Source organism: Centruroides sculpturatus, unplaced genomic scaffold (assembly GCF_000671375.1).
Source record: "Centruroides sculpturatus isolate CEXI.00-Female unplaced genomic scaffold, Cexi_2.0 scaffold994, whole genome shotgun sequence".
NCBI lineage: Eukaryota > Metazoa > Arthropoda > Arachnida > Scorpiones > Buthidae > Centruroides > Centruroides sculpturatus.
This window is the reverse complement of record NW_019385346.1, coordinates 162,973-186,835: the sequence shown is the minus strand read 5'-3', so window position 1 is coordinate 186,835 and position 23,863 is coordinate 162,973. Positions and strand designations below refer to the sequence as shown.

Below are 23,863 nucleotides of genomic sequence, written 5' to 3'. Positions count from 1 at the left end.
TATTATAAAAACGTTATCTATAATTTTTCTTTTAATATATAAACGAAAATCGAGTCACTTTAACACCGGGAATAATTAGAACACCTAAAAATTATTTGGTATTCGTATTATAAACAATAAATAATTATTGAATAAGTTCCAGGAAAATAGTTATTATTGATGAGTCAGTTTTTGTAACAAGGAAAATACATTTTTGTGACGAGAGTAGATGCAAAGAGACTTACAAGTTGTTCATCGACACAGAGAAAGCTCCGAAAATGCAGTACGAAAGGTTTCTTCATTTCATCTTACTCTTGACGATATTCTTGTGTTACGCCGAATGCAACGATACAAATTTCGAGGACGTCGATGATTTCCGACAAACGTCGATGATATTAGAAAATGCGGAGATGAAAATCAAAACCGCTTTGAAGTCTGTCTTAAAGCCGAGTCTTCCTTATCTGATGAGAATTTTCGAAGAAGTGAACGTATCTTCACCTTGCACGAAGTCTTCCGTTCTCTTCCTGAAAGACTTGATGAAACTAAAAGAGTGGCCTCTTCGAAGTAAGTAATCTTTACTGTATGAAATAATTAGAACTTAAGCTAGGATTTCTATACACATGTATTCCTCGTATAACGCGGAGGAATGTTCCTTAAAAATCGGCTTCGAGAGTTTGAGATCGTGGAGATTTACAAAAGTCACGGAGAAATTTCTCACGATATAATTACTTTATTTTATTATGACAGACAAAAATGCAGTCATGAAATTTTACCTTTTTGTGATGACACTGGTGAAGGGAAAGTTGAAAAGTGGCAGCGTTAATTACGTTATATCCTGGCTGTTTTAACATAATGCATAACTGTATCATGTTATAACCAAGGATAGATTTTAAAAGATCAAAGAATGGTGCAAAGAAGTAATATTAAGAATATATCTTGAGTAAAATTGTATATTTAATTGAACTAAAAATGTATTAATTTTTGTTTTAAAATTAAAATATGTAAGCTAAATGCAATATGTTAAAATATACGTAATTCATTAAGAGTTATTATTATTACCTAATCATTTACTTTAATATTTACCAGGTTAAAAGTAGTTCATTTAATTAAATTAAACAAACCGAATTTATTTTTTATAATATATTACTGTATTTAATAAATTGAATATGTGAAATATTCATTAACATCATTTTTTTAAATTGTGACCGAAGGTCGGCACCCGTTTGCATATTTACATTTAGATATAGATATACATAGGATAACGCATAGCATTTCCATTATAGCTTGTATATAGCGTATTGAGTTGATAGGGCTTTACATACCGTAAGATATTTAATGCATTTTCTATACGGCGGAATAAGTAAAATCGAAATCGGACCTGAATCGTGAGAAAGAGTTTACATTTCTTTATACGACGATAAATCCCTTGACAAACTTGATTAATAAGTCGAAATTGAGGACGGACTATCGTGGATCACTCGATAAACGGGTCAAGAGATTCGAGTTTGTCGGGTCGGGCCAAGTAGTGTTCTTATCTGGTATAGTTCGAACGTTTGGTACAAAACAGCTAAGCTCCTGCGAACGGCGGCGGAGGAAAGGATCGGCGTTGGGTAAGCAAACTCGAATATTTTTTTAAAGGAAGTGGATCGGCGAAATCTCATTGTCGTCCTCGATGCTATTCTTTTATTTCGAGGGTCGTTACCCTTGAATTTGATGCCTTATTTAGGCAATTAATTAACTTTTTCGACCACTAGATGAATTTTGGTCGAAAGTTCATAGTGACACACAATAATTAAATGTCTCACACAGTAATTAAATGTACCTCAATAATACAAATGATGTTAAAACGTCCTAATGAATCACATAAAAACTCACCTGAATTCTTACTTCTGAATGTTGCAGTAAAATCCGTGTATACCGAAATCTCACGGTTCGAATATATATATATATTTTTTTTATTTGGCAGGTTTACTGTTTAAACGGGTTCATTTTAAAATAGAAAGTCTTGAAGAATTTTTTTAAGCAGGTTCAGGTTTGGTCAGGTTTATTTTTTTATTGCGAGATTTTGCTTTAACTGATGCTAGTTTCGAGAGAGTGACAACGCGACAAGTGCTAGCAAAAATATATTCGAAATTATTGTGTCACATTATATCAGTTTGTCTCTTAATCGCTCGTTTGGTTTTTAAAAAAATTATTATTTTTCAATGTGGACTATGACCATATTGTAAGATTTAAATGCTTATTTATGTTACGAAAGATGGTAGTAGTGCAATCCACTTTTTTACCCTCCGGCTGTTATAAATACAGAGGAAAAGTACTGCGATTTGTCACAAAATGTCTCTGAATTAATTTTCGGACACAAACAACCATAAAACGTAGAAAGATAGACAAAGAAAACACACAGGATTTTCGTATACAGGAAATCCTCGTTAATTCGAAGTCGCAATNGAGAATTGTAAACTATTTATATTTGAAATTATTTAATTCAGAAATAAAAATTTTCACCTTGAATAATAAAGGTTATTTATTCTATAACTAGCAGACGAGTCTGACGTTGCCCGGGAATAAAATAAGAGCAAAGTTTAAGATTATTTCGTCCTTTTAAACTTTATATTATATTATATTATAGTATTTGATGTATAATTACAAAGAATATCTTACGTAATGGTTTATCACACCGAGTTACCAATCTAACACATTTAATTTTTTTTTAATTGGGTACGGTAGAGGAATAAAGAATTTTAAATGTGCTAGATTTGTCACTCGGTGTGGTAAAACAGGTATGTATTATACTTCTTTATTTGCACATATATCTAGTAGTTATTTCAAAACATTTGTTTTTTCTTTGTGTTTATAAGCGTGTTATTTAGAATCTCTACTTATTGATCTTACTCAGAACAATATCATAGAAGAATACAGAGTTCTAATAGCAAGTAGTCTCTTTATTAGCAAATTCATTCGTCGGTAGATACTTTTATATTTTAAATATAATTAGACAATATTAAATAGAGGTGAATAGAAAAAGTATAAGTAAAATATGGCGAAACCGATATAAAACAAGTAATGTTTTCCATAGGGAGATACTGGAAGAATTTCGATTCAAAAATTATATCGGCATTAATAGCTAAATTAAAAAATCGTTTAGCTGTATTTATAACTGTGCACAATCTCATGATTTTCTGCAACAGTGATCTGGCACCGACTACCATTGTAGGCCGAGTATCTTTTGTAATAGTTCATATATTTTTTATTTAACTTTCTTCTAATAAGTTATTTTTAAGTTTCGAAATGATTTTGGCTGTCGTGAGTAACTTTTGATAAAAACTTTTTTTATTTTTAGGCTTTTGGTGCTAGAAAACTAAAAAACTGTTATTTTTTTTTTAACTTCGAATGTAATGAAGTACATAAAATGTAGAACTTTAGGACTTTTTATACGGAATAACGTCAAAATAACATGCGTTAAAAAGCAACTTAATTTAAAGGCAACTTGACACATGAACGATCTGCCAAAAAGGAAATGCCTGCCGGAGGGTCTTTGTGGGAATCTGGCTCTAATTTAGCTGTTACTAATGTGAGAAAAACCTGTAAAACTCTACGTTGGCAGCCGTTGGTAAGGCGCAAACACAAAACTGCTTGTGTATATTTTGTACACAAACACCCGCTGCATAAATGTTAAATGTAAAAAACATGAGTTTTCAACCGCTGAACAGGATGGCCACGATTTTTTCAGATTTTCTTGGGCAAAGTTAAACCTGAATAGAAATAAGATTCCTATAAAAAATTTCGGGAGTTTTTCCCTTGTCACAGAGTTGGTGAATACAGATAGACCGAAATCGAAACACAAACCTAAATGTCAAAATTTATTAGGCTATATTTCTATACTTTTTTCAACTTTTAATTTTAATGTACTTAAATTAATGTACTCGTTTAGATTGCATATTAATTTTTAATAAGAACTGGTATATGATTCGAAATGTAATTGACGTTCGGTATTCGAATGATGCCATTACTAAGTGCGATTTATACAATTAAGTGAAGTATAAATTACAAACTGAAATTATAAAAAATGTTTTTATCTTTTTATATATCTAAAGTGGTATCTCGGCATTCTATGGGCCTGAGAGTAGGACGAAGACATCTACATCCCCCAATTCTACTTAGAGTGTGAAAATAAATAGAATAGCTTCAATATACATTCAGACAAGTCTAAGTCTAACGATAGAATGGAATGTTTTTTCGTAATAGCGGATGAGAAAAAATATATATAATAAAAGCATTTATAAGCTCCACAGTCATTGCACTATAAATTAGACCGAATCGCACGACATATTTGAAGGCCTTTGAATTTGTCCACTCTCATCGTCAACCCTAATGGGCAGAATCATAAAAATAATTTCAGACAGTCAGGTAGCACTCCGTCGATTGAGAAAATAATGGGGAAAATCTAAAACTCCCTGTTATCAATGAGTCTGTTCAAATATCAGTAAAGAATCAAATCCTCCTTAGTACAGTAGATCCCCCTATAAAACCGTTTCCTATAGTTATGATTCCTATAAAAATTGTGGCAGTACAGTAGATCCCCCTATAAAACCGTTTCCTATAGTTATGATTCCTATAAAAATTGTGGCATTATCCGTAAACAACGGTAAAAATAACTCCTATAATACGTAAAACGTCATCGGGCAGCCGAACTACTTACCCTCCGTCCGTAGCGCCACGCTACGGAGAGATTTATATCGTCTGGACAGTATTATATAAATTATNTATATATTTTTTTATTTTTTGTTTTTCAATTTAATTTAAAATATTAGCAATGTCAAAAGTATTACTACTAGTAATAATATGTTTATTACAAAAATTTATATTATCGTTCGATATAAAGTAAACATTATACTGTAAGGTCCCTTTTTATGCGGATCATTTTTATGCGATTTTGAAGTTGTGCGGTTTGTATTTCATCCAAAAATTTCTTGAACAGACATTCATATAGGCTTGTTTAGGAAGCCCACGTATAGACATTCTCCAAAAATCGTGGAACGCTCAAAGCTCACTCCATTTGTTCAACTGACGTATAACGTTTATGGATGTAAAGGACAGCTAGATCTACCTTAATCACTTTAGTTCCTAGCAACATTTGATTTAAATGTAATTAAATTAAACATAAAAAATACTTAAAACTGAAAAAAACGAAAGAAATGAGTTAATTTTCAAGAAAAAGCTTCAAACTTTAACTTCCTTTGTCTCGCCCTTCTGTGAAATTTAACACCAATGAGTCATTGTTTACACATCTGGATGACCTTGAGCACAGCTGGAGTTGGATTTTTTGGGGCATTCTCATAGACGTCGCGGGAGGACAAGGGTTTAAAGTAGGGTGAACATTAGCTGGCCTTATATTTTTAAATATTTTTAAAAAATTTGGAGACAAAAGACATTCCAAAAATTCCAAAAAAATTTCCGCCTTAAGGACCGTGTTTTATGTAACGCTATGTATCCTGCCCGAGTTAACTCGGACGAGGAACTAAAAGTGTTTTAATTAACTCTTCACATCCAGATGTCAGTGATTTGTTTTTACAGTGAGCTTTTGCAATTCGGGGATTCCCCTTGTATTACTTTTCAATAAAATAAACTGAATTAAGTTTAAATACAAGTTTATTTTAAGCGTTTATATGAATTTCTTTCAGACATTCGAAGTAATTTATTAAGCAGCCTAATTCTTTTAATTTCTGCAAACTTTTTTATGCGGTTTTAAGTTAATTTTAACTCGCTGTTTTGGTTTTATGCGATTTTAAAAAATTACGGAACGTATCCCTACTTTTTCAAGGCAAGTAAAGTCTTTTTTAATGCGAATTTTTTATATGAGCTTTTCTGTAGAACGTATCCACCGCATAGAACGAGACCTTACAGTATATTAGTTTTTATGTCAGTTTGTAGCAGATTGAAGTTCTGATTTCAAACAAAGGATTGATATAATCTGTGATATTTTTAAAACAAAAATCGTAGAGAACAATACTTCAGATCGTTCTGGCTTAGTGCCAAGAACGAACTACAAAACTTACAAGGTCTGTTCAAAAAGTATCGGACCTTTATTTTTTTCGCGTAAACCAATGATGCGCGAGAGGCCTCCTTCGGTGGAGTTGTGGAGGGGACAGTCATGCACAGCCCTGAATTTTCTCCCGCCTGCAGGAAGCGTCAGTCGTTGGCAATCGGCCTATGAGTGAGGTCATGTAGTGCGCTCTCGTCGGATTCCACTAAGCTGGAAAATGACTGAACAGCGTGAGCAGCGATATTACATCAAATTTTGCCAAAAACCTTGGCGATACCCGAGTGTAAACCATTCGCAAGATTCNCCTACAATTTTTTGTTTATAACGTAGTTTATACGGATTATTTTCAAAAAAATATACGTATTTTGGAAATGTTGAGTCGAATTACTCTAGAATCGATTAATTTTATGAAAGAAAACCTTTCAAACAGCCGTAGTCCGTAAACTATGATTCCTACAAAATTGATTCATAAAGAACGGAACGTATCTACCGTCTTATAGGGGGATCTACTGTATTTAATTTTATTGGGTAAGAGGATATTCCAACAATATCTGGAACGACAGAGCTGATTTCTATGCAAAGAGAGCGCCCAGTTAAACCGTAAATTATGCTTACACTGCAATACCACCGTTTTGAATCGAAAACCGGCTGAAAATAGATTCAATCAAAATATGGCAAAAAGAGTGGGATTCAAGCAACAACGAAAGGCTGACACACATGTTTCTTCCGAACGTTCTCGTCAGCAGGAACATAAAGCATTGTACTGCCAATTTCCACCTATCTCAGATGATTACGTGAAATCCATGCTTAAACTCATAGCTCAAAAGGTTCCTTTACATCAGCGACAGTAACTGCTCCTGCCAAAATCAGGAGGCCGGGACTTCGTTGCATATCATATTTCATCGCACAAAATTCGAAGATTCATAGCTGAAACTAATAACTACAATTATAAAAGAAGGACATCATGGCCATATCATCCAGACTATCTACTAATAAATCACATTTACAAGGTTAGGATAAACTTTGTTAAAACTCCGAAGAATTCCTACATCCGGACTTCTTGAAACTACCACTAGCATCGAGTGAACCTTCGTTCCCACAAAAACTGCAATAATAAAGTAATCAATGTTAGTTAAGCATACACTGGGGTATTTGTTGTTTATCTTTCTGAGTATACAAGCATTATTTGTGTAATAGTATTTCTTAGTGTACACCCTCTGATAATATTTACCCCTGTGCGGAACTTAACTTTCTTTCAAGATATTCATTCCGGTGATAGTGTGTTTTTTGTTAGCGTCTACGTAATTATTGGCGATGTCTAAATTTGTTCTCTGGGAAAACGGATTTCCCATTAATTGTTGTCTGACTTGCTTTAAAAAGGGGTCTTTTAGTTGTTGTTCTTTTATTTCGGCTTTTTAAGCAACACTTGCATAGATTTAACCTTGAGGACAAACCACGATGCGATTGTGGTATTCAGGAGGATCAAACACCACTTCACCTAGTTTTTCTCTACAATAGTTACAGTCACATTAGGGATAATTTAATGAGAGCTGCAATTCTTGAAGGGTACAACTGGCCTCGCAACCCGCGCCATCTTATTCAAACGCGTGCAATGTTCCATCATCTACTCGCATTCATATCCCTTAGTGTGGTTCTTGGAGCACTCTATCTGAAAGCGCGGATGGCAATTAGATTTTCTTTGCTTTGTTTCAACTGTCAGTATATAGTTGCTTTCAACTTTGTATTTTAATTCTTATTTTCCGTCCTCTTTTCGTTTTAAATCTGGTTGGTTTAAGTTAACCCTACTTATAGGTTAGCGTAACTAAATATATGTCTGAATAAATGTAACGAGAAGCTCGACGTTCTTCCCCTTTTTCCCTTTAACCTTTTCTCTCTTCTCCTCCATCTATCCTCTGCTGCTTTTTCCTTCCCTCCCCATCGGCTGTATACCACTGAGTGCGGCCAATGTATGTTACCCTAACTATGTACATAACAAGAGAAAGTATTTGGAATCGTGCCAAACGTGAGTTTTTGGTTGTTTGCAAAACTCCACGTTTAGAGACTTCCTGAAACAAAAAGTAAAAAAAATTCTGTGTCACTGTGGCGTGAATTAAAGTCTAGTTCGTCTACTATTATCTCAGCATGAGGTTATTGTTTTTTAATTTGGGACGGTTGCTTGTGTGTAAAACGCATAGATACTATTATATTTTGGTAGTTAAAATCGAAGAGATGGGGAGGTAGTAATCACGTGTCTTATCTGCACATTGTTCAAACTTGATGAATTAACATTTATAATTTTTATACAACTCATCAATATCGTTAACATTAATCATTTTGGCATTTTATAATAATCAATAATGTAAAAAGTTTTCTATAACAAAAACTCCTACAAGATAAAGCAAAGTAAACGAAACCATAAGAAATTTAAGTGAATGCCTACAGCTACAACCCCTTCCACCACGAAACAGAATTTTAACCAACTACTTCCTAGAATATTCTATATACCACCGACATTACATGGTGCCACCATCTAATGGCGGTGGTATCAATGGTGGTGCCAAAGCTGTCAAAGAGAATTTGCATGAAGGAATTGTTAAAGATAACAATTCCTTCATGCAAGAATAACAATTTGTCGTGAATTTCCATCAATTCCTAGTGTATCACAGACGGTTGATTGGCACAAGCTCCCTAAACAAGCACTTCGAAAGCTAGCAGCTGGTAAAGGAAACGTAAAGAAACTAAAGGATTTGATGGGAAAAATCATAGATATATTCGATCTACAAGCCTAGTGGACGCGCTAAACTGGGTTCCCTCTTTTTAGGGAAAAGAACCCCGCTGACCGTCTTGTTCAATTTTCAATTACTATCTCAGTTTATAACTTTTTCTTTTACTTTAAACGAAGGTTGACGTGATTTATGACGGAAACAATAAAAATATTAAATTCAGTTCATCGTTGTACTCATCATCATCAATATTGTTCGTCGAAAGCAGGTGAACCCACGCGCCTAACCGTGGTTAATATAATGAGAACTCTACGACTTTCTCCAGATATTTCTTGCCATTTCGTCCGTTTCCTCACGATCCATTCAACCTTTAGATCATCGGTGAGTTAATTCTGTTTTTTCCTTTTTTTCGGAAGATCAATTCTTAAACGTGTAATTACTAATAAAATCAATTTTACGATTTATGTCAAGTGTAAAAATACATCATCGACTTGAACGACTTTTTTTAACAAAAACGTAAAATTTGTGTATGGCGTTGTCTGTTATAATATTATATTAAAATTTTTTATATCTAATTATTTCGAAATGACGAAATCTTAACTTCCAAAGTGGAGACGAGTTTCATACAAAATTGCAAAAGCAGATAACGAGTAAATTTCTTCAACATGGAATAAGTGGCTCCCTGTATTTCTTTATTCCTTCCACATTTAACTACTAAAATTTAATGACATCAATCCCCTAATACACAAATCTCCCTGTCATCTTTCAGTAATTATCGGTGAAAAAGGAACAGGAGCTATTAAGCTTTAAAAGGAGTGAAGAAAATCGTCCCTCATATATACAGAAAACACGATATTTCTATACTGTATATAGAAAACACGAAATTTAATTTGTTGTTTCTTCATTTCTCAACATTAACACGTGCTAGGTCCAAAAATGAATAAATCTTGAGGGTCATTTTATTGCCGATTTCATACTTTTCCTGTGTAAAACTGCTGCAACAATAAAAACTAATTTAATGACATAAATTAGGTGAAGTTGGTGAAATTTCTAACAGACATAATAGCAATTCACGCGATAAATATTTTAAAAACCTGCTTTGGAACCTGATTTTAATAACCTGTTTTGATGAATACTATCTCCTGTCGATTACTGATTATCTCCTCCGTTCGCCTCTGTCTCGTCCTCCGCCTAAAAACATTCTCTACTCCTGTTCTTGATGCACTTTTTTCGAACTGTTTGCAGTGTGTTCCGAACTGTCGCGTACAGAATACTTTAAGAACGGTTGAACGATCATGTCGTATATTCGGATTCGATGTGTTTATAACAACGCGCGATTTCATGTAAACTCTCTCTCTCGCCAACGCGTTTATGATTCTGTCATATCCAATGTCCAATGTGTTGCTACCTTTAGCCTGTAGATCTGGTATGAAAAATAAACAGGGTATTTGGTTGGTTAACCTGGCATCCGAGTGTTTTGCTTCCAACGCTGTCGCGCTCGCCTCCTTCCCAATTCGATCGCTCCATACGCGACCAGACATTAAAGAAGTGCCGACCCTCCGGTCACACGATGTATACTCATTCCTCAAATCAAATACATATTTGATTGATAATGAAGTCTTTAAATAAGAAGTAGGAAAGAGACAATGCTCGAAACTTTTTCTGTTGATAAATTGTGGAAGTTAAATTTGAATTTACGCACCAGGAATTAGGTTGACAGTTTAACTCTCGCAATTTAAAGTAAAATACTATAAATCTGCTTACTTAATTCCAAGTTTTTACTACCTGCACAAACAAGTTATAAGAGAAAAAGAGATAGTGTATATTAAATACTCATTTAGTCTAAAATAACTGTCTGAAAGAATATTTACTCCAGAAAATTATTTCATTGTGCAATGATTTATTTTTCGCAAATAACTTTTGAAAAAATACAGGGTAAAACGTATTTTAATTCAGTTGCGTAGCGTTGGTGTCGGCCGCCCGGGGCAAAGGAAAATTTCGCCGTCCCCTTATTTAGGTATCTGAATTTAAAAGACTAAAATTCAGTTTCGTCACGGAATAAGTAATGAAAAAGTCCGTGCTAGTGTTGTCACCTTTAAAAAATCACTGACCCGAACGGCGGGTGAGGTTTGTTCGAACGGAAGTTTCTGACACGTGCGTAAGTCATATTGCAATGCGAACAATAATGTGCAGTGCATGCCGGTTCTAAATCAGTTACAGTTAGCGACTAGGGAGAGTTGGGTAGGAGTAACGTAAGTAACCTACATGACTTACATTACATTTACATTTACTTTTACATTACCATGTAATAGAAATAAATCATGTAGGTTTAACTAAATGTAAAACCTACATGACTTAGCTCTATTGCATATTGAAGGTGTATATGAATACGAATAAATCGTACAAGAAAACAAATAAAGAAAAAAAAGGTAAACGGGTTGCGCACGATATCCCCCAGTTAAAATTAATAGTTTGTCCGGACAGTGGTTATTTCAATCGGTCCGAATCGTAGGTGCGACGAAAATATGAAATCAAATGGTTCAAATTTTTACAAGATATTTTTATTTATTGTGAAATTTTGCCGCCTCTAAAAAGCGCCGCCCGGGGCGGGCCGCCACAGCTTTAATTAATTACAGTTGTCACGCAATTAGAAGCATTACATTTGCCAATCAAACACCGTTCTTGGATAGTGAAATAAAAAATTATATTTTAGAAATTATAAAAACGATGTCTATAATTTTTCTTTTAATATATAAACAAAAGTCGAGTTATTTTAACACCGGGAATAATTAGAACACCTAAAAATTATTTGGTATTCGTATTATAGAAAATAAATAATTTTTGAATAAGTTCCAGGAAAGTAGTTAGTTGATGAGTCAGTATTTTGTAACAAGGAAAATACATTTTTGTGACGAGAGTAAATGCAAAGAGACTTACAAGTTGTTCATCGACACAGAAAAAGCTCCGAAAATGCAGAACGAAAGGTTTCTTAATTACTTATTACTCTTGACGATATTTTTGTGTTACGCAAAATGCAACGATACAAATTTCGAGGGGGTCGAAGATGATTTCCGACAAACGTCGATGATGTTAGAAAATGCGGAGATGAGAATCAAAACCGCTTTGAAGTCTGTCTTAAAGCCGAGTCTTCCTTATCTGATGAGAATTTCCGAAGAAGTGAACGTATCTTTACCTTGCACGAAGTCTTCCGTTCTCTTCCTGAAAGACTTGATGAAACTAAAAGAGTGGCCTCTTCGAAGTAAGTAATCTTTACTGTATGAAATTATTAGAAATAAATAATCCTAATAAGAAATAAGAAATCCTAAATAAGAAATTCTAAGCTAGGATTTCTATACACATGTATTCCTCGTATAACGCGGAGGAAGGTTCCTTAAAAATCGGCTTCGAGAGTTTGAGAACGTGGAGATTTACAAAAGTCACAAAGAAATTTTTCACGATATAATTACTTTATTTTATTATGACAGACAAAAATGCAGTCATGAAATTCTACCTTTTTTGTGATGACACTGGTGAAGGGAAAGTTGAAAAGTGGTAGCGTTAATTACGTTATATCCTGGCTGTTTATAACTAAAGATAGAGTCTAAAAGATCAAAGAATGGTGCAAAAAAGTAATATTAAGAATATATCTTGAGTAAAACTGTATATTTAATTAAACTAAAAATGTATTAATTTTTGTTTTAAAATTCAAATATGTATGCTAAATGCAATATGTTAAAACATACGCAATTCATTAGGATTTATTATTACTGCCTAATCGTTTAAAAGTAGGTTAAAAGTAGTTCATTTAATTAAATTAAACAAACCGAATTTATTTTTTATAATATATTACTCTATTTAATACATTAAATATGTGAAATATTGATTAACAACAATTTTTAAAATTGTGACCGAAGGTCGGCACCCGTTTATTTATTTACATTTAGATATAGATATACATAGGATAGCGCATAGCATTTCCTATATAGGTTGTATATAGCGTATTGAATTGATAGGGCTTAACATAGCGTAAGATATTTAATGCATTTTCTATACGGCAGAATAAGTAATTACTAAAATCGAAATCAGACCTGACTCGTGAGAGAGAGAAAGAGTTTACATTTCTGCACACGACGATAAATACCTTGACAAACTTGATTGATAAGTCGAAATTGAGGTCGGACTATCGTAGATCAATCGATGAACGGGTGAAGAGATTCAAGTTTGTTGAGTCAGGCCAAGTAGGGTTCTTAGGTGGTATAGTTCGAACGTTCAGTACAAAGCAGCTAAGTTTCTGCGAACGGCGGCGGAGGAAGGGATCGGCGATGAGCAAACTCGAATATCTTTCTTAAAGGAAGTGGATCGGCGAAATCTCATTGTCGTCCTCGATGCTATTCTTTTATTTCGAGTGTCGTTACCCTTGAATTTGATGCCTCATTTACGTAATTAATTTCACTTTTTCGACCACTAGATGAATTTTAGTCGAAAGTTCATGGCGATACACACATTCGGAAGATGTGTCACTGTTGAAAGGAAGAGAATTTGGAAAAAGATAGGATTACATCATTTCATATTTTATTAAATGTTGGAAAGAATATTTTTTAATATTAATATATAAAAGAAATTTAAGCGTTATTCTTTAAAAGCAGGTTCAGGTTTGGTCAGGTTTATTTTTTTTATCCAGTTCGAGCTCTTACAAAATAATTAAATGTACGTCAATAATACAAATGATGTTAAAACTTTCTAATGAATCACATAAAAACTCACCTGAATACTTACTTCTCAATGTTGCAGTAAAATCTGTGTATACCGAAATCTCAGGGTTCGAATATTTTTTTTTTTTTTTTTTGATTTGGCAGGTTTACTGTTTAAACGGGTTCATTTTAAAATAGAAAGTCTCGAAGAATTTTTTTAAGCAGGTTCAGTTTTGGACTAGTTTCGAGTGAGTGACAACGTGACAAGTACCAGAAAAAATATGTTCGAAATTATTGTGTCGCGACAACTACCAGCAAAAATATATTCGAAATTATTGTGTCACATTATATCAGTTTGTCTCTAAATCGCTCGTTTGGTTTTTAAAAAAATTATTATTTTTCANTTTATTTTTTTTTTTTTGATTTGGCAGGTTTACTGTTTAAACGGGTTCATTTTAAAATAGAAAGTCTCGAAGAATTTTTTTAAGCAGGTTCAGTTTTGGACAGGTTTATTTTTTTTATCGCGAGATTTTGCTCCAACTGATGCTAGTTTCGAGAGAGTGACAACGCGACAAGTACCAGCAAAAAGATATTCGAAATTATTACGTCACTTTACGTTATGTTACGAAAAATGTTACGTTTATTGCGTACACATATTATGTTACGAAAAATGGTAGTAATACAATCTAGTTTTTTACCCTCCGGCTGTTATAAATAAAGAGGAAAAGTACTGCGATTTGTCACAAAATGACCCTGAATTAATTTTTGGACACAAACAACCATGAAACGTAGAAAGATAGACAAAGAAAACACACAGGATTTTCGTATACAAAAAATTCTCGTTAATTCGAAGTCGCAATTATTTCGTGTTTTGGATTTCGATATGGATTTCGATGGATATCTTCAAAATTCAGCTTTTCGTCATTTTATAATAATTTATATTAAAAGTTTGTCAGTTTAAAAATATCGTAACAGTTGGTGCCTCATGCAGTTTTAATGTCCGGCAGGTAAAATTACCAACTCATATTTTTAAACTAATTTATAAAAAAATATACAATGTATGGAATAATTATGTTTGGAAGTTTAATTGAAATTTATCTCTATTATTAAACAAATTATTGAATAAAATCTGATCGAAAATAATAATATAACGTGCAGAAAGAAATACGGGTTAAAAGAAAAAAAGCATTTTACATAAGCATCAACAGTGAGTCAACTCTACAAACACTCCTACTCTATCCCTAAAGCGTGCATTCCATTTCTTCGTTGTATAGAAATTAATTACTTTAATACATAGTGGGCCTCATTTATATAGCTTTAAAATGAGATGATTAGGCCTAATTTCTTATTAACTCTTAATGTGAGTTCGCTGAGTTGACGGAGATTGGGGACTTAGCATCCCACTTCTCTTACCAGTGTAACTTTTCCGACTCTTCGGGGATCGTTAATCCCCCGTCAGGATGATCTAGGGTGGTTCGAGAGTGGGTGTGGAGGAAGAGACAGAGATGACAAGTATCTTACAAAAATCCGTTTATTTTAGCATAAAATCAGATTTACAGTAGGAAAGATTCGTCCCCAGTGTGCTGACACAGCCTTCCGATTTTCACTCCTTTGTGTTGACTCGCAGAGTACGTCTTGCCGAGTCCCTCGTGTCTGTAAAGATCGGGGATTACATCGTTCTCCGTTCTCCCCTTTTTGTCTATCTTCATTGACTCCACGTTTGTCCCTAAGCGAAATACGAGATCTGTTCGGGTCCCGAAAAGATTCGCATGGGAGAATTTACCCGACACTATCCATTAACTTTGGAAGGAAGGGGTAGATGGGACTTTGAACTTGCACTCATTTTACTTCATTGTTATCTAGTCTATTACGTCTTAAAATTCTAACGATTTGAACTGATGTTTAGCTTTTTTATTAACCTTTTCCCTTGTCCAAAACTTTTTATGTTCTTATTTAAGTATTTTAAGTATTTGAACTGATGTTTAGCTTTTTTATTAACCTTTTCCCTTGTCCAAAACTTTTTATGTTGTATTTTAAGTATTTTAAGTATTTAAATATAAACTTATTTAAGTATTTTTTTCTCGTCTCGGTATCATGTGACAACTGAATTATATCTTTGATCGGTTTTTATCAATGCAGGTTCTTTTCCTTTTCTAGTTTTAATTAATAAATTTCTACTATAAATGTTTAATTAAACCCCGTTTTTGGGGACCTCACATTAATAATTTTTCGCCGTATACATTCTGAACAAACCCACATTATTTAGGTATTCCATACACTTACTACATTAATTTTATCGACCCGTTTGATTTACAATAACCTTGACCCTCGATATATGCGGTTTCGATCAATGCCGATTCGGTTAATGCGCATCGTTTGCAGGTAGGTTAAACGTTATCATTTCGACACGGCAATTATAAATTAATAACCTCTGTTTACTCATTTTCAACGTTGGTTACGAGTGAATGTGAAACTTAGTGTTTTCGCGCAGTAATCTTTTTTAGTATGTTTATATTCATATTAAGTGTAGTTTCTGTTTTAATTCTTTAACTTTTACTCGAAACTGTAGGGGCAGCTACAGTGAGGGTCACGCTAAATAAATATTTTACGACGTTTATAAAATTTTTTTTCTGTTGTTGTACTATACCGGTCGTATGTGTACAAAAAATTTTATCTGTTTTAATATCTTTTCATCCACAGTCAATTGTTGCTATAAGAGATAATTTTAATTAGTCAAGAATGTATAATAAAATCAACAATTGTATCATGTTAATAAACAATCAAAAATTTGAACTGTTACAGTTTTTTGTTGTAAACAATTTATAAACTCAGGGATGATTTAGTAGGTTTTTAATACTTTGTGGACCCTCCCTTGTTATCAATTACTTTCACAACTTGTTTAGGCATTAAATCAAGCAGGTTTTGAATGTCACTTAGTTTAATTTTGTCTTACGCATTACACAATGCAACTTTAAGCTCATCGGATGTGCTGTATTGTTTTTCACGGCAATAAACTAATGCCACAAGTTGACTCCAAAGGTTTTCAATGGGAGGTTTCAATAAATGCCAAATCTGTTTCTCTTTATATCCGATTGCTGCCCAGATCATTACTAAACCTGCACCTTGTTGTCTACTGAATTTTACCCTGGGATTCTTTCTTGTATCATGCCAATAATATGCTTGCCCATCCGGGCCATCCAGGTTTAAACTTTTTCTCATCTGAGAGAATTATGTGTGTGTGTGTTTGGTTACCTGCCTCTCGTCGCCACAGTCTTCGATAGACTTTACAATTACGACTTTGATTACGACTTTGGACTGAATTACGAACCCGGGAAGAAGGAGAATTTGGATCAAATAGACATCAACGTCTATAACTCTTTCTCGATTATTTCCAACTCGCGATTAGGGTCGCGACTAACATATATTTTCTCCGCTATTTAAAACCGAAATCTATGAATTATATGGATTGAAAGTCCCTAGAAAGCAACACATAGCAACAATTGACTGCGGAATCCGCAGTCAATTGTTTTCTCTTTTCCCAGTCGAATTTAAATGTACAAATTACGGTTTCAAACACGTTTAAAAATTCATTTATTTTCGGTTGGTTTTTAGCACCACATTTGGAATTTCTGTACTGCGAGTCTTCACGGAAAGATGTAATTGTTTTCTGTTTCGATTTGTTTTTTTGAAAACATGATATACATAAAGATAACTTTAATTAATTGTATGCATTTACTATTTCCAGTGATTGATTCTTTTGGAAAATTACCGGCAGGAATGTTCGGAGTAACACTATGGATGTCGGGAGATTATGACCAGTGTTTGGACATAAAAATTCCTCAAAATAAAAAAGTGATTACCGATAAAGGAAAGGAACAGGTTCGAGGCAAATACTGTGCCCTGACAATTGGAATGCAAGAATCACTGAAACGTATTGCAAAGTCGATTCATAATTTGAAAAATAATTCATTGATTAAACTAGCAAAAGAAATTATTGTAAGTATTAAAGTTAAAAGAAAAATTTTGCGATGGATTAATACAGTTTAGTGTAATTTGTCAGTTAAATTTATTTCTACAAGGAATTAACGAATTTTTTAGAAACCAGTGAAGTTTGAAGACATAGTGAAAACAGAGTTAGTCTATACAAGAATGAGAATACGTTTGGATGTTTGCATTCCGAGTACATGCAGTAATAAAGACTTAAAACACGTCGGGAATTGGAGTAAGTCGTTTGATATTTTGTAATTATATGAAATTCTCTTGTAAATCGGAATACGTTTAAATTAACTGTACGTAGGAACTTAATTCATTCTATTATACAGAGCCGAAACAACGCAAAATCACTCTAATAAAGCATAATAACTTTGTAAAATTAATACAGTACTTATATACAGTATGTATTTTATCGTAGATATAAATATGTAATTCAGTATAAAGAATTTTTAAAATTACCCCTCAATAATCTGTAAACAGTTTATTATAAATAGTTCGGATTAGCGAGAGTTAATTGTATAATTTAGAAAAAAAGACTATTTTTATGCTATGTTTTATGAGGAAATAGTAACCGTAATGCGTGGAGTGCCCATCAATGGCAGATTCTGTTAATAATTTGTAAAGAATGTTTCAAATGTGTTTAAAGAAAAAAGTTGCAATTAAAATTCCTTCCACTGCAGGAAGGAATGATATTGGTAGATCGACTTTTCTTACTTAAAATACTTTTTTTCTTTTAGTTAAATTTGATTTTAGAAAAAATGCATTTGAACGTCATTTTTTCTGATAAATTAAAAATAAAATAAGCGATAAATTGAACCGTAACTTTGGAAAATTAATTTATGTAATTGTTTAAATGTTTAATTACTTTCATTATTTTACTTTTTAGTATTCGGGACAGCGGTAGACTTTAATGTCGAATATTGCAAAATCAAAGATGAACGCATTGAATACAGTAACGGACAATTGATATCGTTGTAAGTATATTTTTATTGAAGTAATGAAACATCCTTACTATACCCGATACGTTGAAAGCTGTACATCAACCAAAGCCGAATTATCGGGTTAGAAACGGCTATAATACTAATAATTTAATAGACAACTTGAGAAACATTATAGAGAACATTAGAGTTAGGCGCCTAACTCTAATGTTTTCTTTATACATTTAATAATTATAATTTAAATAAATTTAAATAATAATTTTAGAATTATTGATAGAAAAGAATTGACCCGAAGCGGAACCGGAACCCGCAACTCCTGCTTGCCGGGACGATTTTTTTCGGCTTTAGTTGATGTAAAGCTTTATTAAACTGATTATATTAAATTAAGAACATGAAAACTATGAAAATGACTTCAAATTGCTTAAGGCAAATTAACGATGCAATAGAAAATATAAATAGATAATAAAATTTTCGTGAATAATGCGATAATAAATTGATTAAAGACTATTTTAATCAATAAACTTAAGACAAAAATAAATTTAACAAGGAAAATTGCAAATCGAATCTATTTTGTTCTGAAGCACATTACATGATATTAAAGAGAAATTTATTTTCTATTTGAATGCGCATCGTTTATTTTGATTTTTGTGTTTAATATAAATTATCAACCGTTTCTGCTTCTGCTTTATGTGTTCTGCTTTTTACTATAATGGAATATTCCGTTATCGGTCGACCTTTAACCTTTTTTTTTTATCATTCACTCAATCGCTTAATAAAATAAGCGATAATTTACTGTCTGTTCTTTCAATTGAATCTTTTTTTACTTGACTCGGAACTGTCTGGTATGACACCGTAAAATATACGTAAAAAAAGTCACGAAACAACTGCCACATTAGACTTTACACATGACAAAACTGAAAAAATTAGAGTAATTTTTCCCAAAGCAACATATTAATATGGTCGTATTTAGGAGAAATTATTTCGTGAAATTATTGGATTTTTCTTGTTTATTCTGCATATGATATTTTATTTCTTGCTAAGCCATAGATTGAAGGTAAAAGTCTCTTAGACGGTATTTGCGATAAATGTTCCCGTTGCTGCAATTAGTCCATTGATTTTTCGACTAGAACACTCGTGTAAAATAATCCTGAAATAGTTACAAATTGTTTCTGAAATAAAGATTCGAATGTGTTCGTTTGTAAAATCTCTCGGTTAAATTATGCCAAAAAGCGTGAAAACGAAAAATCGCACACCTCTTACCAATTTGTTATCGACACGGGTGCAACACAGATTATCGTTGAAGATAAAACAAAATTATAAAATACAGTTTTGATCGCATTACAACTGTTTTAATGTCGCTGTAATCGATTTTCTAGGATTATTTACCGTTACTACATATTTGGCTTCGTTGATTCTCTGAAATAATCGATCTTATTGTCAAATTCGGTGCAACACCTAATCTCCGAATTGATTATAAATGTTTATACAATTTTTAGATATACACAACATATTTAAAACAAAGAGTAAATAAATATTATTAAAATATCCAACTTTATTGAAATATATAAATATAAATATTAAATCGCTATACATATTTAAAAAGTACAAAAATAGATTTAAATTAATTAAAACAATTACAGAATATATTTAGTAATAAAAACGAATAATAGGAAGTTTTCCTCCGGTCTTCGATGTACAGCAGATGATTGCGTGTTATCCTTTACAGAAAAGTGAACACAGATATACAATTTGAATTAATTAATTCTTTAAAATAAGAATTTAAGTCACTAACGTTAATGAGCTATAGAATATATGAAATTAAATTAAATATTTTATGAACATTAATAAACAAAGAATCTCTTGTTTGGTTGAATAGTCGTAAATACATTAAAAGGTGTCAACACTGAAGTTTCATTCTAGGTTTTCATATTACTGAAAGAAAAAGAATTGAGAATTGAAAAAAGACGTATAAATATAAAATATGAACATAAATCAAAAGTGATATATACGACAATTCCAAACAGTTTTAAATCTTAGTTGTATGTCTTCGAAGCAGAAATTTTCGTCATACTTTTTCGATAATGTTAATGCAACAGGCAGGTAAACGTCTTCTCAACTGACAACAGAATATTGCTTGAAAATTGCACAGAAAACTTGTTTAAAAATAAACATTTAGCAAAACATTAATTATGTCAGTACTATGATCTGGAAATAGCAATCTGGTATCAACGTTCTTTATTATTGACTAACAAAAATTTCTAAAGACGGACAATAGTCAGTATGTGCGCGTGTTCATTGACACTGCAACTGTTGGAGTTGAAATGCGATAATCCGTTTATTAGACATAGAGAGAAATTAAAGTCTCACAAGATTTTTCGATAGGTCTTCCAGGTTTACAGTTAATATAGAAAAGTACAGTCCTTTTTAATCTTAATTGTCTCACTTTTAGTGTTCAATGCGGGCAACATCCAGAGGTCTACGAGTGATTTGATTACGACAGGATAGTTGTATCTTTGCTTGTCCAATGTCATGGTCAACATCGAACATCTGGGTCTCCAGCCGAACAAATAGCGAGTTTTCTTCCGCTATTCGATCTATAGCGGATAATGTCGTTTTGTATCCTAAGATTCAGTATTTTCTAGAATATAAATTTATCGGGAAAACCTGAGTAGTACGTTTCTCGACACGACGGATCGATTGGAATGTTCAAAAAGAGAGACGGCGGCACACGAACGGAATAATCTGTTGAATGAGTTACGAAAGATACATAATGAATCGATGAGACCTTCGAGAACACTTACGTACAAGAGACAAGATATTTTGATAACAGTTCAATAGCTATCTGCTAAAAAAGGAATTGGGATATCAAAATACAATTTGTCCTATTGTCACGTGTTTTTCTTGTTAGTCATTTCAAGTCGTCGATGTTATAAGGAAAATTCAGTATTAGTTCATAACTTCGGAAAGTTAAACGTCAACGTTCGATTCGACACCAAATTCCAATATTGATAGGACTTAAATGTTTGTCTGTCCCCATCATTGTGTATCTTTATATAGGAATTGTTTAATGATTTTTGGTGATTTAGATCTAGAACTTCTGTGAGACAAATTTTGATAGCGATTCGGACCCAGTCCGGAGCTTCAAACTACCTTTCACATTTTCCGAGAAGTGTGGCCTACTCTCCCCAAGCAACAATCCTCCAACGACGAACTACCAAGTCAACAACGTCGTCACAAGCCACCAAGCCGCAATGCTTCCTGCTATTTAATTTTACTGTGATATATTGTTTTATATGGATCAACAATGCGATTTCTGTATATATAACTGTCAATCAGCCAAAATGGTACTTTGTACTGTATAATTGTGTCAGGATTATTTTAATCATTGCGATGTGAGTCAATTATTTTACCTGTTTTCATTTTTCAAAGCTTTCAATTTTCATTCTTTACGTAATTCTTTCCTCGCCTTCTTTCCTTATTTTCCTACATGGGCTACGTTTCACAACAGCTCTCTTCCTATAAACTAAGCTCAACTAAAGTCCGAAGCTTCACAAGTGAAAAGTCTTTATTAAGCAAGTATTTAACACATTTTTCAAATAATGCAATTTTAACATAGCTCTTAAGTGATTATGAACACAGAAATGTTATTTATATTCTTACATTCAAGCAGATATAAATACAATAATAATTACTTAATTGATTGTTAATTAAATGATACGAATTATATTTAAGTAAATTGATGTGAAAATATTAATTGCCTTAATTTAGAATTGTTCTCGGCATATTTATTGCATGGGTAGGATTGGCAACGTTAACAGAAATATTAATGAGACTTCATATTATTCCTTTGAAGGCGAGTAAAGGTAAGTCTTTAAGATTATCAAAACATACTTTTAACATAATTAAGAATGAGAACTGCACGGAAATAATAATTTATTAATGTTTATTATATTTAGGTAAATTTTTCGAGTATATTCTCGGAGCATCACCTTGTAAATCTCTACATCAATTATATTCGACGAATCTTGACGAAAGTACGAAATCGATGTGTGGTGTAAAATTTCTTCTAATAAATATTGTGGTGTTGGGACATGTATCTTTTGCAGCATTATTTTACCCCACAACAGCAGGTATTGTTTTTTTTTTTTTTAATGTAAGATATAATATTTATTATTTATAAATATTTATGCCACAATGTATGCAAAAGGCTTGCTACCGTAACACAATTTTAATTGTTCTATTGTTCAATTAGTTTACTGTCACAATTAATATAAAAAATGTAATTATATATGTAACACTGTAATTATAATTATATATCACTTTTAATTAATGTTTAAAAATGTAGACTATTGTTTTATGAAACAAGAAATCTGTACGTTAATCTTTATTTATTTTGTTACGAACATACGATGCTCGATTTGAAAATAGTTTCTTTATATTTATATAACTTGTAAATCCTTCTCTCACACCTTATTAATTTATTGACAATTTTCTGCGCAGAATTTTAATGTTATTAAAACTTCTTGTATAATTACTATACTTTGATCCAAATCTTGAGATCATAAAGGCATAAAGCGCTATATTATAGTCTTACTGTATTCATTGTTCTTCTTTCGGGTTGTATCTCCGCTTTTTATTTGACTTGTCAACTACGATACGATACAAAGAAAAATATTTACAGAACATCTCGATCTTCTGTTACACGAAACTTTACATATTTCGCAATAAAAAATAGAATAATTGTTCGCTGAAGCGACATACTAATTTCTCCGTAATTAGGCGAAATCATTGTACGAAAGTGTGGAAATCGTTTTCTCTAATACTGCACAATGTGTTGTGTTTTATGCCATGCCGTTCGTGGCCGGTTAAATCCTTCTTATCGATAATACGTGCAATATATTCGATAAATTTTGTCACGATTGTTTTTCATTGGTTCAAATTGTCAGTGTCTATTTTCTACCTTCAAATCTTTTGTTAAGTTAATCTGCAAATACTTGCAAAGTGTTTGCAAAGGTCATACGCATATGTTCACTTGTTAAACATCTTTGCTAAACTTAGTGATAGATGTAAAAACATGGATGGAAAACTTTGTTCAAGCAAAAGGAATTGGAAACTACATGTTTTAATTTGTATGCTGCTGAAACTAAGATACGGACTAAAATTTAATAGTGAAAAGAAAAGGACGTGTGTGTTCAGCTGAAGAACATGAAAAACTACAGAACCGAATAGTGGTCACGGCGTGTACCGAAAAAGGTACAACCTATTATATAAATTTAATAACGAATTACGTTAAAAATTTAAATTAATCGTTTGAAAATAGACAATCTAAGTTATTTTTTCAAGTGTCCGCTACTCTTTTTAAAACACTTTTTCTAGTTGAACACGAGGACAAAATTTCCTTACCGAGAAAGTTCTCCACTTAATTTATGATAATTGAAAATAAAACTTTACACTGCTTATTTGTGGCAGAAAATCAATCGTATCCTTGATGCAAAA

At 32.5% G+C, this 23,863-nt stretch overlaps 1 protein-coding gene across 1 annotated transcript; it reads left to right on the top strand.

Annotated features, from left to right (window-relative positions):
- Positions 1-257: 257 nt before the first annotated feature.
- On the top strand, positions 258-23,856 carry LOC111637922. Its single transcript, XM_023383531.1, has 7 exons — positions 258-543; positions 17,182-17,432; positions 17,535-17,658; positions 18,316-18,403; positions 22,136-22,230; positions 22,324-22,497; positions 23,837-23,856. The coding sequence occupies exons 1-7, from the start codon at positions 258-260 to the stop codon at positions 23,854-23,856; spliced, it is 1,038 nt and encodes a 345-aa protein (XP_023239299.1).
- Positions 23,857-23,863: the final 7 nt, after the last annotated feature.

Bases quoted from the DNA above. Each gene is read 5' to 3' on its own strand.
- LOC111637922 (XM_023383531.1), top strand. From the start codon at position 258: ATGCAGTACGAAAGGTTTCTTCATTTCATCTTACTCTTGACGATATTC. The intron at 22,231-22,323 runs GTAAGTCTTTAA...TATTATATTTAG, and splicing joins TCCTTTGAAGGCGAGTAAAG to GTAAATTTTTCGAGTATATT. The intron at 22,498-23,836 runs GTATTGTTTTTT...TATTTGTGGCAG, and splicing joins ATTTTACCCCACAACAGCAG to AAAATCAATCGTATCCTTGA.